Source organism: Trachurus trachurus (genome assembly GCF_905171665.1).
Source record: "Trachurus trachurus genome assembly, chromosome: 10".
Taxonomy (NCBI): Eukaryota; Metazoa; Chordata; class Actinopteri; order Carangiformes; family Carangidae; genus Trachurus; species Trachurus trachurus.
The window spans coordinates 18,136,141-18,151,281 of record NC_139894.1 but is presented as its reverse complement, the minus strand read 5'-3'; the positions used below and the strand labels follow the sequence as shown (position 1 = coordinate 18,151,281).

General features: G+C 43.1%; 2 protein-coding genes across 4 annotated transcripts; one reads left to right on the top strand and one right to left on the bottom strand.

Annotated features, from left to right (window-relative positions):
• Window positions 1–556: 556 nt before the first annotated feature.
• On the top strand, window positions 557–6,663 carry rad9a (RAD9 checkpoint clamp component A). Its single transcript, XM_083980824.1, has 12 exons — window positions 557–835; window positions 961–1,031; window positions 1,166–1,239; window positions 1,368–1,416; window positions 2,241–2,355; window positions 2,491–2,590; window positions 2,790–2,896; window positions 3,249–3,355; window positions 3,473–3,537; window positions 3,629–3,730; window positions 4,639–4,891; window positions 6,200–6,663. Exons 1-12 carry the CDS (start codon window positions 802–804, stop codon window positions 6,308–6,310), a joined length of 1,188 nt encoding a protein of 395 aa, XP_083836950.1. The 5' UTR covers window positions 557–801; the 3' UTR covers window positions 6,311–6,663.
• Window position 6,664: 1 nt separating this feature from the next.
• On the bottom strand, window positions 6,665–14,862 carry tbc1d10c (TBC1 domain family, member 10C). 3 transcript variants are annotated; one of them, XM_083980814.1, is made up of 10 exons: window positions 14,747–14,862; window positions 14,206–14,342; window positions 12,947–13,046; window positions 12,347–12,454; window positions 12,076–12,182; window positions 11,678–11,792; window positions 11,347–11,412; window positions 11,049–11,238; window positions 10,701–10,858; window positions 6,665–9,739 (listed from the first exon to the last, which is right to left on the bottom strand). In XM_083980814.1, exons 2-10 carry the CDS (start codon window positions 14,340–14,342, stop codon window positions 6,917–6,919), a joined length of 3,804 nt encoding a protein of 1,267 aa, XP_083836940.1. In that variant the 5' UTR covers window positions 14,747–14,862; the 3' UTR covers window positions 6,665–6,916. The 3 variants fall into 3 exon arrangements, with proteins under 3 accessions (XP_083836940.1, XP_083836941.1, XP_083836942.1); XM_083980815.1 differs by having other exon boundaries at window positions 14,754–14,795; XM_083980816.1 differs by lacking the exon at window positions 14,747–14,862 and having other exon boundaries at window positions 12,952–13,046; window positions 14,206–14,245.
• Between the last annotated feature and the right edge of the window lie 279 nt (window positions 14,863–15,141).

Genomic DNA, 15,141 nt, shown 5'->3' with positions numbered 1-15,141 from the left:
TTTGTAACTTTTATTTAACAATTCTGATAAGTGCATGGCATGGCATGAAAATGAAACCTAAAGAGGAGGTATAAAGCTGTATTAAGTGATTTGTTTTATTTTACAAGTGTTAGATAATAATGCAATGAAGCAAAAACTACAATATCTGTCTCTGAAATGCACCTGAATTAAACCTATCAGTGGTTTTATAAGTGAATACGTGAGAAGTATTCTTTAGAAGAGTTTTAACTACATCTACTCCTAAGCACTTGAATAAATTAACTTTGTCCCTCTTTACCAGTATTGTAATAGAATAAACAATGACCTATTAGACATGAACAATCCTATAATTATTAATGCTCTCGGCTATATATAATAGTTGTGATTGGCATTTTAATTACCTGATAACAACCTACAGCACTGCTCTCAGTCTCTCTGTCTCGCACGCACAAAATACACACCGTAACATCCTCTTCTGCAGCGCTCTGAAGGCACTCACACCAATGCGCATGCCTGCAGTTAGCCACGCCCACTGAGCTAACGTATCTCTGATTGGTCCACAGAGCGGAAGCGGGCAATGGCGGCGTAAACAACGTCAAGATCGGTACGAGATACAGTTTATTGGACCCACAGCCGAAAATAAAATGTATAAACAACACTAAAACTAAATTGAGTCTGTTTTCGGCACTAGGAGCTATTCTACTCGCCTTGTAGCCGCTTAAATATCGATACTGTATTAGTTTGTGATGGTGTGTAGCCGTAGTCTCGGCTAACTTTTAGCTGAGTTTGCTAACTTAACGGAAAAGTCACATCTCTGCTGAAATGGACTGCGTGGTGACGGGAGGAAACGTGAAAGGTAGCAAACAGTTTGACCGGTTCCAGCTCCGTCTTTTGCTAGAAAAACACTTTATTAGATTAATTAGCTGTTTATAATATTGGTTAATGTGTGTCTGTGTGTGTGTGTCTGTGTGTACCGTCCAGTGCTCGCCAAAGCCATCCACTCCCTGTCCAGGATCGGTGATGAGCTGTATGTGGAGCCTCAGGAAGACGGGGTGAGCTGCTCTGATAGTGATACACACACACCCAGCACTTCCTCCTACCATGCATACATCTTGTTGCTTCCTGTTGGTGCACACTTTGCGTCAAAGAATACTGCTGATATCTCTCTCTGCGTGTCTCTCTCTAGCTGGCCCTGCGGTCTGTGAACTCCTCCCGGTCGGCATATGCATGTTTCCTGTTCGCACCACTGTTCTTCAGCAGGTGCAGACTGTTTTTATAATCAGCAATGAAATGTGTTTCACTGAGCATCAATTTTTTTGTCTGTCATATCATGTCCATGAGTTAAGACCCCCAGCCTACCCCCCTTTTTTTTTTCTTTTCTTGCAAAGGTACACCCTCCCCAGCGGACATGCCTTCCGTTGCAAGATGGCAATAAAGGTGTGTTGAGCCACGGTTCTTCTGATGCTTCATATAACTTATCGCTCGTGGTCAGCACATGTACATGGGCTGTAATTATCTATGTCAGTGTTTTTCATACACGACATAGCGACCCTGGAGCTGTTGATGTTTATTCTTGGTGTTTTCATACTGCCTCACTAGTTCTCACGACCTCTCAATGACAGTGCAAGTGTTACATCTAATTCAGGTTCGTGGGAGTATAATGTATTGTTAAAAGCAGGATAACATCAGATTTCAATCTGACATAAACACAAATATATGGTTGTACTTCTAATATACAACATATTTCTATTTATTCTACCTGTCTTAATTACACCACACTCTTTGCACAGCCTGTCCCCCTGGGGACTCTAGTGCTCATGTTTGGGTTTGACTAACGCTGTTTGCGATATTTATGGCAGGGCTGGATACATTTCTTCTCACTACTCAACTTCAAACACTATCTTTCCTGTCATGTTGCTGCCATGGTGCTGCCTTGTGGTTATCTCTGTGTGCCTGGTGCAAAACCACTGAGCTTCCTTGTTGTAACTGTTGTACATGCCAGTAATGTCACAAGCTAATGCTTGTGAAGACTTATTAGGCATGTATACACGTTTAGATTTTAGAAATTAAAGAAAAGCGCTTAGACTTATCACTAAAATATTATTTGCAGTTTCTTCTTCTATTGATAATAACAATTATAGAATATCTTGATATATAGAGCACCTGTATAAACACAATACAAAATGCTTTACAGATGTAGTTGTGAGCTTTTGTTTATGTTAATTTATAACCAATCTTGTGTTTCTTTATGTGTGAATCAGAGTGTGCAGGCAGTGTTCAGGTCTCTGGCGTCTCTGGAGAAGACTGTGGAAAAGTGTCACATTGAGCTGGACAAGCAGAAGGACCGCCTCACCTTCACCTTGCACTGCAAACATGGTATCGCTGCTTCACTCCCTTCTTGAGGGTTACGCCTCATTAACACCAACACATTGTATTTAATTCCAGCAAATTGAGCGTTAATGGCTTTGTATTCCAGCTCTGAGTGTTTGTATGTTGGCATTGTCTCTGCAGGCCTGCTGAAGACACATAACCTGTCTTTCCAGGACAGTGAAAGCTTACAGGCGGTGTTTGATAAGGACAACTGTGCCAACGTATTCAGGGCCCAGCCCAGGTCTGTGAGCTGTTCTGCATTGTTCATTGTCAAAATATTATTGTAGTATTGACAGCGTTTCTTTTGTTCTGTGTCGTGGACCTTATCTGTTGTGATTGTTGTTAAAATGTCTTTTTATGTAACTCTTTGCTTTCCTTCTTTCTGTCCACCTCACGCACAAAGAAGCCTACCTTACGTTTGTTTTCCCCATCACTTTCAGGCTGCTGGTGGACACGGTCGTGCACTTCCCTCCCTCGCTAGAAGAAGTGACTGTGGCCGTGAGTGATGAACGAATGTGGGTCAGGAACCATGTGGATGAAGATGCAGGTGTGACAAAACTTTCTTAAAATCAGGGTTCTCTTTTTGACAAATGTACAGAGATTTAAAAACTTTCCACGAAAGCAGAGAAACAAAATAGAAAAGTAACTATAGTTTGAGTGTATGTAATTATATTTACTCATCCTACATCTGCTAAAACAGCTTTATGATACAAAAATGAAAAAACAGGCCGTTGACAAGAGAGGATGATGGTGTCTTTATTTGGTAGACGGGCCAAACATGAGCATGACACTTTCGTTGTCATTTCTGAACAGATGTAATTTGTGGCTTTTAACTCTTCAAGTTTAAAGAAATAGAACTTAAAGATATACAAGTGTATTTTCTCTCTGGTCTCTCTCAGAACAGTCCAAGTCCATGCTGACAGAGCTGTGCCTGGCCTCAGACGAGTTTGACCATTTCGCCGTCCAAGCTCACAACAGCGTCACATTTTGTCTGAAGGAGTTACGGGTGAGACAGCGAACAAAAGAATAAGAGGATAATTCTGGAGGGAGGGGGCTGGGGAGAAAAGACCTGTGGAGAAAAGTTGGTAGCAGCTAAAATGTGTTATTGCTTTCTCTCTTTCAGGGTTTGTTGGTGTTTGCAGAGTCCACTGGTCTCCCTATTTCTATGTACTTTGATGAGCCAGGGAGGTAAGCACACTCCCATACAGATATCAATTGAACAATTGTTTTTACCACAATGTATTGACATTTATATTGTGTGCATGTGCGTGTGTTTCAGCCCTATGGTGCTTTCAGTAACAGACAGTGTCCTGGAGGGGAACTTTGTACTGGCTACACTTTCCGACGACCCCAACCACCGTAAAAACAACAACACGAAACGGTAACACTCACACCAAACCGTCAATCAGATGTCGGCCAGTTTTAACTTAAAGGTTGTGGGGAAAAAACTGCTCTGTCAAATAGTTTCCGGAGTAATGACAAGCCCGGAAAGTTGACCATTTACAGTGCAGGGATGCTGCGCCACCTGGTGGACAATTATATTTTCTCAGTGCAGAGTCCATTCACCACAAAGCTGCTGTCAGGTTATTAGAGCCAGCACATTTGCTCAGCTCTTTAGCAACTCGATCTGTGGCATAATAAATGCCACCGTAAAACTTTGGTCTGAGAGTTGTGTTAAAGTGACCCACATTTAGTCATTGAAGATGTTGCGCATGTGATGTATTAGACAGGACTTAGGCTGAATTTTGAATACTTATACAAACTTTGCTTATCATAAACGTAGCACAGGTCATGTAACTAACAGATGTGTGCAGGGCTTAGTGTTCACATCTGGCTCTGACAAGCTGGAGTTGAGTGCAATGTCCTGTCAGTCATGGATTTAAGTAGGTTAAAGAACGATTTCTTCAACATGGATCTTCGATGCAGTCTGTCAAGCATCTGTAATTTAAAATATGTACAGCACACTGTACTTCTCTGGCTTGTCATGCAGCAAGCTCTCGGTGAGAGTGACTTCACCTGTAGAAATGAATTAACACTCTCAACAGTGTCTGTCTGTATTTGGGCTGTAGTTGGTGTGGCTACTCGGCATAATAAGGGATAAACAGTAAAATTGCTACTGTTTAATTTTTTAATTCAAGAAAATTAAGGAAGCTGGGACAAGATTGAACTTATTTGCATCATGACAAAACTTGAACTTAATAAAGGAGTCGGCTTTCTCTCGTTAAGGAGCCTGGGAGTAACATTTTTTTCACCTTTTGCTTCCTCATTCATGTAATTTTTCCCTTCCAGCGCACACACATCGCCACCTCCTCCTCCTCCCGATGACTTCATGAATGATGACATAGACTCCTACCTCATCGCCATGGACACCAGTATTGCACCAGGTCCACCGGCTGCAGCTCCACTGACACCCCCATTAGCCGAATCCACACACTTTAAACAGCCGGCTGCAGCCAACCACAGGACAAGAATACACAGCGAGGAGGAGGAAGAGGAGGAGGAAGGTGGTGCAGCTGATTCAGACAGACCGCCTAATAAGAAGGTATGGTTTAGTTCTAGAAATAACATGTTGGGAGATGAAACAAAATTAATTCTTACATCTATGGCTGTCTAAAAACACATTTATAGAAAATCATAATACAGTAAAAATATGAATTTACTAACCCTAATTTATTCTCACTCTGTCAGTCTAGGTCTAGGTCCAAATACTAGACTAGAGCACACTTGACACTCTGATGTAGTGCTCTGTGCTGTGAAAGGGATAGTTCACCCAAAATTCAAATTTCACTCATTATCTACTCACCCTCATGTTGACTAAGGGCTGGGAGAAGTTTCAGAGTCCTCCATGCCTTCTCTGAGTTACAGCGGGGCTCCGTGCAGCACTGCATGTCCATATGACGGTTGCGAACAGGGCTCACTTTTCTTCGTCCAAAAAGACACACCAAAAAACATCCAAATACCTCCACACAGCTCATCTGTGATGTCCATGAGAAACATGAGAACATGAGAAATTGTTCCGAAAAAAATTAAATAAGTCTATATTTTAAGCTTGTTTGTAGCGGAAGCTCGCAGTGTCTCAGTTCACGGCTCCGCCGGTATCAGTGCAAATCGTGCGATTTCTCATGTCGGGGCTTCAATACAAGAGGGACATTACGAGCACTATGGAGGTATTTGGATGTTTTTTGGCGTGTTGTGTCTTTTTGGACAAAGAAAATTGAGCCCCGTTCGCAACCGTCATATGGACATGCACTGCTACGCCGAGACCCCCTGTAACTCAGAGAAGGCATGGAGGACTCTGAAACTTCTTCCAGCCCTTAGACGACATGAGAGTGAGTAGATAATGAGTGAAATTTGAATTTTGGGTGAACTATCCCTTTAAAGCACCAACTAGTATAAACATGCATTTTCTAATATCTCACCACCCTCTGCCCTGGCCTTGTACTCTTGCATAACGATTCCTGAAACCAAGTGTGTACTCAAAATTCTTTTTTTTTCTATGAATGAGTTTTATCATGTTGAAGTGGGAGTTCACAGTTCCTCTCAGATTGATGATTATGAACTGATTACAAGCATTATTCCACTTTGAGAGGTCAGTGACTGGAACTAATGACTGCAATACTGAACAGAAACAGGATGTTTTTTTTCTCTGATGATCTCATTGCAAGACACTCATAACCTATAGAGTAATATCCAATGTGTTCAAGATGCCAGTAAATCTTAAAATAATCTGATGTCTCACTGGTAAAGCTGTGAAGTATGAACTAGGCTCCAGATGACAAATAATGAGATGGTGAAAAAATGTTCTTGTGTCTGACATTTGGGTAAATACTTCTCTTTTGTCCTCCCACAGTTTTGTTCCTTGTTCTTTGGATCTGTGCTTCCCCCGTCTTCTCAGATGAGTACGCAACCAGTCACAAGTCAAGAAGTCCTGGCCAGTGACAGTGAGGATGATGACACCTAACATAAGGTGACAGTGGACTGATGGGATGTGGACTGAGAGAGACAAGACTGACCCAAAAGTGGGTGTATGTGAATCCACTGTAATCACTGTTACACCACACCCTGTGCTGTGGACTATTTGAAAACACGGAGATGGACATCTTGGACTTTTAATTTCAACTCCATTTTTTTTGGTTATTTTTATTACATGGACAAAACAGTGCAGATGCCATCAGTACGGGACGACGTTTATCTAATTATAATGTTAATGGTTGAAAACTGGGATTATGTAAAACTAGCACTTCCTGTTTGTTTTTGGTTGTTTTTTTTTTTTTTTAAGTTTCTGTTCGGTTTGTGATCAGGGTGCAGCAAAAAAGTCCCTCAGAATAAAACAAACTTGTGTTTCAAAGTATGTAAACATCATTTATTATTTATTTACATGTAAAAAGATTTAGTAAGAGGATGATGTCTGATGCTTGAACCAGTGCCTCAACAGATCAGATGGAAGGATGAGGTCTGGACAACACGGTTATCGTTACAGCTTTTAGTAACATTTGAACCTGCTGCTTCTCACTATACTGTTGAGACTCAGACCTCGTTCCTGCCAGGTACTCGCACAAATGTTTTGTCAAAAGTAAGATTCAGAATAAGAAGAAGAATATCTAAGCGTCTGCGAGTCAGTCTTTGCAGATTGAGACTTATCACCTTTCGCTTTTTGCAAACTTTTCTCACTCATCTTCCTCTCTCGCTCCCTCCCCTTCTCCTCCTCCTTTTCTTTCTTCTTCTTCAGCCTCTCTTCCTCTTTCTCCTTTCTCTCTCGCTCCCTCCGCCTCCTCCTCCTCTCCCTCGAGCTGAGTTTCTCCTCACTCTCCTCCTCCTCAACCTGTTTCTCTGTCACGGTTTCGTCGCTGAAATCCTGAATCAAGATTTTGGGGACTTGCATTTTCTGCGCCCCTTTTTTCTTTGCCTTTTTGGGCTGCTCTCCCCGTAGTCTGCGGAAGAGACCGAATCGTTTTGGGGTAGAGGGCGGCTCCTCCTCTTCTGCTGTGCCGGTTGTTGCTTCTTGAGCCGCCGATGAAGAGTCTTTTGGAGGCTGAGTCGCATCAGGAGGAGGCTGGGGTTGGTTTACAGCCCCAGGATCGGACGGCGATTCAAAGTGCGACACTTCTGGTTGATTGGGGGGGACGGGCTGTGATTGGCTAGTTTTCTGTGGGACAGTGAAGAGATCCTCGGAGAGCCTGCGTGTTAACCTGGACCCACGGGAGCTGGAAGGCTTGCGGACGCAGAAATCGCCAGAGGAGCGGCTGCTGCGGTGCCCGGAGGCCTGTGTCGGGCCGCCGCTGGTCGGCTCAGCTGGAGAGTCATGAGGGTTACTGTCAGCACATGGACCGTCTGTCACAGTTTGAGTGGATGTGAAGACGTCGTCCTCTCCTGCAGCGTTTTCTTGAGCAGTTCCTGTACTTTCCTCCTCCTCCTTTCCTCCCACCTCCACAGCGTCCTGGCTACTCGGCTCCTCGGGTGCAGCTCCCTCACAGGTGCTCGTCTCGACCGGACTCGTTTCCCCATCAGGCTCAGTGGTGACGCCCCCTGCTTCAGGCTGTGGTTCGGTTTCCTCATTCTCTGGAGGTGTGTCCGAGTCAGGAGCCTGAGTTTCGGTTGGCGTTTCCTCTACTGCCGTTTGGCCGCTGTCAACCTGGGCGTCCGAGGGCTCAGTCAGAACGATTTCCTCTTTTTCCTGTGTGGGTTCAGTTGCTTCTGTATCACAATCTTCCTCTGAACCACGAGCACACGCTTCACTCGACTCCTCCGCTGTGTCATGAGCAACTGGTATTTCTGCTTTATTCTCCGTGTCAACCACTACGTCAGTGTGTTCTTGTTGGATGCACTCAGGTGGAGGCAGGATTAACATGTCTGCCTCTGTTGTAGTTTCTGTCTGTGACTCCATGTGTTCGGTATCTGTTTGTACCTCTTCAGTCTCTAATTCATTTGGCTTGGTGCCGTTTTCCTCCAACTTTTCTTCAGTTTCTGACTCTGTTGGGGTGTGGTGCTCTTCTTTAATATCGGCATCTGCTGGTGACTCAATACCAGATACATCAGCCTGCGAGGTTTCGTCGGCCTCTTCCTTCACTTCCTCCTGAGTCTCTGTTGTCAGACCCGGGTCTGTGAAAGTCGCTGCTTCGATGTCGCTGTTTTTCTCAGAGTCTGGATTTGACTCAGCTCTTGTTTCTGAAACGTCTGTCACAGTCTCTTCCTGTGTCTGTTCCTCCACATTTGTCTGTGGAGGATTTTCTTCTGTCCTCTCCTCTGGATTCACGTCAGCCTGAATCACCCGTTCTTCACACGAGTCAACATTTGCTTGAATTTCTTGATCTGTGGATGTGTCTGCGTCAGCCTCTCTCTGTATCTCGGTCTGATTTTCCTCTTCAGCAACTGGATGTTCATTTTCAGACACTTGTTCTTCTGCCTCCTCCTCTGTGTCTTTGATCTCAATTTCCTGGTCCTGCACTTTGTGGTTCTGTTCTTCCAGGACCTGGCTGTCGGAGTCCAGCTCCTCTGCCTGTTGTGTAGGTTTGTGAACATTTTCAGCAGTCTGATCTTCAGCGGGACCTTGACTCGGTTCTGACTCTTTATTTGTTTCTTCTCTCTGTTCTGAAACACTTGGGACATCCTTTGTCTCTTTCTGTTGGTTTTCCTCCTCCTCCTCCATTTTTGTTTCGACTTTTTCATCCTCTACTTTTATTGTCTCTGTTTCTTCTGTGTGCTTAATTGGTGCATTTTGTTCTTTGTCTGTCTCTCTAGAAATTAAGACTTTTTCAACCTCTTCTGTTTTTGTCACTCTTTCTTCCGTGTGCTTGATTGGTACGTTTTTTTCTTTGTCTGTCTCTATAGGATTTAAGACTTTTTCAACCTCTTCTTTTATTGTCACTGTTTCCTCCGTGTGCTTGATTGGTGCGTTTTTTTCTTTGCCTGTCTCTATAGGTTCCTCTAAAAGTTGTTTCTCTTTAGTTTGTTCGGTTGCATTTGACTCGCTCTGTTTTTTGTGTTCCTCGTCATCCTCCTCCTGAACGCCCTGCACCTTTTTAAAATTAAAGTCGTTGAAGTTTCTCCAGTCCTCCTTTGCTCCCATCGAAAGGTGCCTCACAATTTTACCACCGCCTTCCCATTCACTTGTGCTCCCTTTTGCCCCTCGCCTGAACCTCTTTTGGAGGAGCGAAGGAGACAGTGACAGAGTGGAGGCTGAGCGAGCGAGAGGGACAGACAGGTTCCCTTTCTGTCTCTCTTTCTTGTTCCGTTCCTCCTCAGTATGCCGAATCCTTGCCCAAGCCATCTGGTATCCGAGACAGCGACCCCTGGGGTCAAAGGTGGATGAGGGTTTTTCTTTCCTCCACTTATCTAGTTCCTTCTGCGTCTGTTTCTCCAGATCTCTGGCTGACAGTGTCACTGAGCACACCTGAGAGTGCAGGGAAAGGAGCGAGAAAACTTTGAATATCATTTTCCTTCAATTATTCTGCAATTCAGAGGAAGACAGTGCAGCTGATATAGTGAAAACACACCTTAAAGGGATAGTTCAACACTTTGGCAAATTTGCCTATTGCCATAATCCCTATAGTCATAGGGGTAGTTTCATTACCTTTAATTATAGGTGCGTGTTGTTTTGAGAGCCGCAGGGCAGAGACACGAGCTGCTCAGCGAACACAGTGGAGGTGAATGGTACAGGTCCCCTGTCCCTCATCAAACTCATCAAATAAACAATCCAACAACTCCAAACTCTCTTGTGGACAAGTTGTGACCATCATATTCACCACGCTATGAAATAATAATGTAACATTATGAGACAGAGTTGTTTTCGAGGCAAATGCAAAGCCGGAACTACATCCCAGACACAACTGTTGGGTGGAGTGATTTCAAAAGTAGTAGAAGTAGTTCTGAGTATTTGCTCCATGTGTCGTAATGTTACATAATTATTATACATGATTATTTCATTTCGTGGTTAATGTGCAGGTCAGAACTTCTCCACAAGAGCGTTGTGGATTTGTTGGATTATGATGAGTTTTGAGGTCCAGTACCGTTCACCTCCATTGTGTTCGCTGAGCAGCTCGCATCTCTGCTCCGTGGATCTCAAAACAACATGCACCGATAATTAATGAACCTACCTCTGTGACTATAGGGATTATGGCAATAGGCAAATTTTCCAAAATGTTGAACTATCCCTTTAAGTCTATTTCTAGACATTAACATACAACAGTGCCACCTTTCGCCCCGGTCCATGTTTAAGTGAAGAATAGGAAATACAGTAATACTGGATTTATAACCAAAATGTATATTTCTGACAAACTGGGGCCTAAATGAAAATGCAAGAAAGTTGATGTGTATATAATTGTAGTTTATGGCAGTGAACAGCGGTTTATTACCTCTGCTATGAAAGCATCTTCTTCGTCTTGGACCTGCTCCCTGACACCCCTCAGCCTCTCCAGAGTCTCCATCTGGCCCTGGCACTGCTTCCTCTGCTCGGCACGACCCAGCACCCGACGCACAAGCACCACCGCCACCTGGAGCAGCACTCGCACCCCTGCACAGAGGAGACACCAGGTACAAATGACACCTGGGTATGCTGTCAGTGGCGGCCATATCAAACACGGGTTGAAAATTGTGTCTAAACAAAATTCTGAAAATCAGTCTAGTACAATTATGGTCACCAACATTTATGTATATAAGTTGCCTCCCTTTTGGAAAACCATGCAATTTACGTTCAGCTTTACCGTAGCAGAAAAACAGATCCCAGACTCGGAGCAGCGTGTTGAATGGCAGGTGGCGCGTGAACAGACACATCAGCCAATCAGTGGCAAACATGAGGGGCTCTACTCCGTGGTGCTGCAGGTGTTTATGTGCAGCTGGACACGTCCTTTTCAAGACCCAGGCCAGCATACCTGCATCAAACAGGACTCCCTCCTGTACAACGCATAGCATGGATGGACCCATTAGCATTTTGCTAAATTTGAGCAAATTCATAGCATATCAGGTTCATTTGTTCATGTGTGGGAAGACGCATTTCCTCACCAGCAGAGGGCTGTAGTATCCAGGCAGGTACTGCTCACTGATCTGCACCAAACACCAGAAGGCTTCCTGTCAGGGTGAGATAAGGTGAGTATTAGACACCTCAATAATATGTTTTATAAAACATTAATTACACTATTATTACCAAGGTATTTATGCCTCTGTTTGACAGACTGCAAAAATGCTAATAGTTGGACAGACAGGTGAAGCAAACGGTTGCATATTCAGTGTCTTAATGGTTTTTTTGTTTTTACAGTAAAATCCAGATTAATGAAATGGTTTTGAATGTGTGCAGCATTTTCATTTAACAGAGGGGCATATTATTTGTTGCTACCTCTGCGGGCATGTTCATCAGCAGCACTGCAGCCACAGGCCCCTGCGCCTGGCAGTAACCCTCCTCTGGTTGGTACTGAGTGTACGCTTTCAACACCCGGAATAAACCACGTTGCCTTCACACACACACGTACACACACCACATAGTCAGTCATAAACCACAATTTTAAAGCTCATGATTATGTTTTGATAAAAAACCCTCCTTTAAGTAGACGGGTGGTAGAGTTAAAATGCCATTGCAAATTATATCGCTCTTTACTTTCTAGTCGTTATGAAGTAATGACTTTAATTTTGCTGCAGACAGAAAAAGCAGTGGAGAGGCAGAGAGGTATGCTGATGACTAAAGAAACTGCAGGGCTGTTCTGCAGCTGTCAACTCTTCTACAGAAATGTTTTGTACCCATGTCCATCCTTGGATTGGAACATTTCATGGAAGGGGAACTGTCTGTCCAGGTCTCTCTCAATCACATCCACCCAGCTCTGCAGAGCAGCCTGCGAGTCCAGAGACTGAAACATAAACAAACACACCCAAGTGAAACATCTGTGTAAAAAAAGTCTCACAATTGCTTGATAAGAAACAAACAGTTACTTTATCTACATATCGAAATCAGTGTATCATCTAATTGTTTCAGCACTAGTTGCATTGCAGACTTTGCAACAAGTTTTCTTGCCTCGTAGAGGTTGTCACTTTGTTTCATCCTTTCTGTGGCTGCACACAGCAGCGGCCAGCACTTTGCTCTCAGCGAGGCTGGGATGCCTTTCTGACACTGCACTTTGACCTGAAGGGAGAAAGCAGAGACACCGGATGAGCCCAGAGCAGTCAGACACAAATGACTACAGTGATGAGATTTTGTATCAATCAGATGACAGCATTTATTCACTATAAATAGTCTTTTTCACAGCACTTTGACACTTTGACTTAGCGAAACAGGGAAATCGTCACAGTGATGCATGACAGTGAGTCAGTAATAGGAGGACTCTAAAAGTGAAGCAACTAAATGGGATTCAGCCTTAATTAACATTACTACCTCTGCTGAGGAAGTTATGTTTTCACTCATGTCTTTGTTTATTTGTTGAATTTGAATTTTTTTTCTTTCTCTGAAGGGAGGTGTATGTTGTTTGACATTGGCCTTGGTGGAGTGCATGCCACTTACAGTTATTTGCTGTGCTTTTCCTGCAGTAACAAAACAAAATGTCCTCTATCTACCATCCTTCATTGAGTTGATTGTCATTACATTTAATGACTAGTCTCAGTATAAGATGCGACACACCTTACTGGTCTTCTTCAACAACATCCGTTCCCACTGGAGCATGATGTTGATCCACTTGGTCTCCCTCTGCCTGACCAACTCAGGGGGCGGGCCCACACTCCTGACGCAAAACAGCATACAAAACACCAGGTAAGTGTTTTTAATAGGCTACATAAAACAACTGGATTCCCTAAGTGCTGGGGAATAATGCACACCTGTTGTGTGTCTAATCCATTATAGTTGTACAGCGTCAACGCTCTCAAAGCAGTTAACTTGACACCTTTCAGTCATTGTGCAGCGTTTCTGTGTGCACTTTTGTGTGTTGTCATTACAGAAAGGCAGTGCTTCGAAAAAACAAGACAGGAAACAGGAAAACCACACGTTAGCACTGTGATGTCTCCGTGGCAACAGGTCAGGATGTTATCAGTGAGGAAAGCGTGAAGACGACAGGTAGCTCTTTGTTCAGCTGGTCCTATCCTGATTTTACATGGCTTCATCTACAGCTGTAACAGCTAATGAATAAAAGTGTTCATTGCAGTTTCTGCTCTTACTGGCATGGATTATGTGTTTGTGCAGAAATATAAAAGCCACATTATTGCATTATCTCCAAAGTGCATTATAATGTAGGTATTGTGATATAGGTTTTGCCTCTTCCTGTGACTGAGGCCTGACGGCTTCAGAAGTAATCCTTCTTCATACAATATAAAAGCTGTTGCCGATGGGGATGCCTCTCTGCAGAACAGTGGAAAATATCTGAATCTTAAAAATTCACACAAGCAGGTCACATCCGCTTTAAGACCTTAACCTGAAACTTTGATTGACTTTATGTTTAAAGCTCACAAGCTATACGACTTATAAAGCAGTAGCTAGTGTTAATTGTTAATAATCACATCAAGTAGTAGAAGCATACAAGCATTTCTTTGCAATAATAATAATAAATGAAAACTGTATGTTTAGTAGTCACAAATATTTTTTGAAATATTAAAGATTTATTTATTTTAAATAGATAAATATTGGTGGTCGACAGATTTCAACAGTAGGCTACATTGTGTTTTTCTTGTACTGTAGCCTACTTATGATTTGATTGGGGTCTGTAGTTTTATAAATGATGGGCTTAGTTGAGTCTTGTACAGTACATCTTGACACAATTTACCTCAGCGTACTTATCTCACAACCATTTGATCAGTTAAAACAGAAATGAAAATAGAGAAGCAGAATGCCTGGTTGTGGTAGATGACGATACACAAACAGCAGACAAGCACACATGCAGAGGAGCTCACCCAGCTGTAGATCCATTGGTGAGGATGAAGCCAAACCGGTCGGTCTCAGGCTCCACACCGGCCTCTGACCCCACATCAGATCCAGAGCTGTCCTCTTCACTGAGGTGCTTCTGAGCTGGACTTGACGGACTCAACATCTAGTTGAAAGAGAAGAAGAGTCTCTCATTGTCTGTCCTGGATCAATCTACTTTATTGGCATGATAATGTGAATCTGCTGTGGCTTTGTCTCAGAGATTTGTGACTTTACAAAGCCTTAAACACCAAAGATGTTCAACAACACCTTAACTCCGTAGCTACTTAGTATTATACAAGTAGGTAATGCTCATAGCAGAGTAGATTCTGCAGTACTTAATGAGACTTTAAAAGTACATTTTACCAGGTCTCTTATTCAAGTTCAGGGTTATGAGACCTGCTTCGCACGAGTGTGAAACAGTAAATCAACTTCCTGTCCTTCAACCAGACACATATCCACGTAAAGAGGAAATAACCAAACCAAGAGAACAATTGTTAAACCTCTTAAAATATACATTTAAAGAGTTACCTTTTACATTTCCGTCATGTTTGATCACTCGTTGCCGAAGAGGTGAAGTGTGAGATCTTCTAGTGATGGGGGAGGAAGACAAACTTCCTCCCTCTGTCTTGCGCATTTGCTCCCCCTTTGTCTCTCTCCCTCCCTCTGTCTCTCCCTATAAGTATTACAAATGCATGATGACTCTTAGATCAACACCCCTCTGTAAAACACTGTAAGCTGTTCAGGCAAAATAAATAAATGAATAGGGCCTACTACTATTAGGTACTTTTATGGAATACATTTTTCAGCTGTCATGGAAGTGATAGCCTACTCAAACATGATTCAGAGTTGAGTAATAGCCTAAATGTGGAACATGCTCTGTTGATCGTGTCCTTAAATGTGTTTCCTCTTGTTAACTCTTGTTA

Coding starts and splice junctions, on each gene's coding strand:
- rad9a (XM_083980824.1), top strand. CDS start 802: ATGGACTGCGTGGTGACGGGAGGAAACGTGAAAG. Junction 2,591..2,789: donor GTATTCAGGGCCCAGCCCAG/GTCTGTGAGCTG, acceptor CATCACTTTCAG/GCTGCTGGTGGACACGGTCG. Junction 3,356..3,472: donor TTTGTCTGAAGGAGTTACGG/GTGAGACAGCGA, acceptor TCTCTCTTTCAG/GGTTTGTTGGTGTTTGCAGA.
- tbc1d10c (XM_083980814.1), bottom strand. CDS start 14,342: ATGTTGAGTCCGTCAAGTCCAGCTCAGAAGCACCTCAGTGAAGAGGAC. Junction 13,047..14,205: donor ACCAATGGATCTACAGCTGG/GTGAGCTCCTCT, acceptor GTTTTGCGTCAG/GAGTGTGGGCCCGCCCCCTG. Junction 11,239..11,346: donor GATACTACAGCCCTCTGCTG/GTGAGGAAATGC, acceptor TGCGTTGTACAG/GAGGGAGTCCTGTTTGATGC.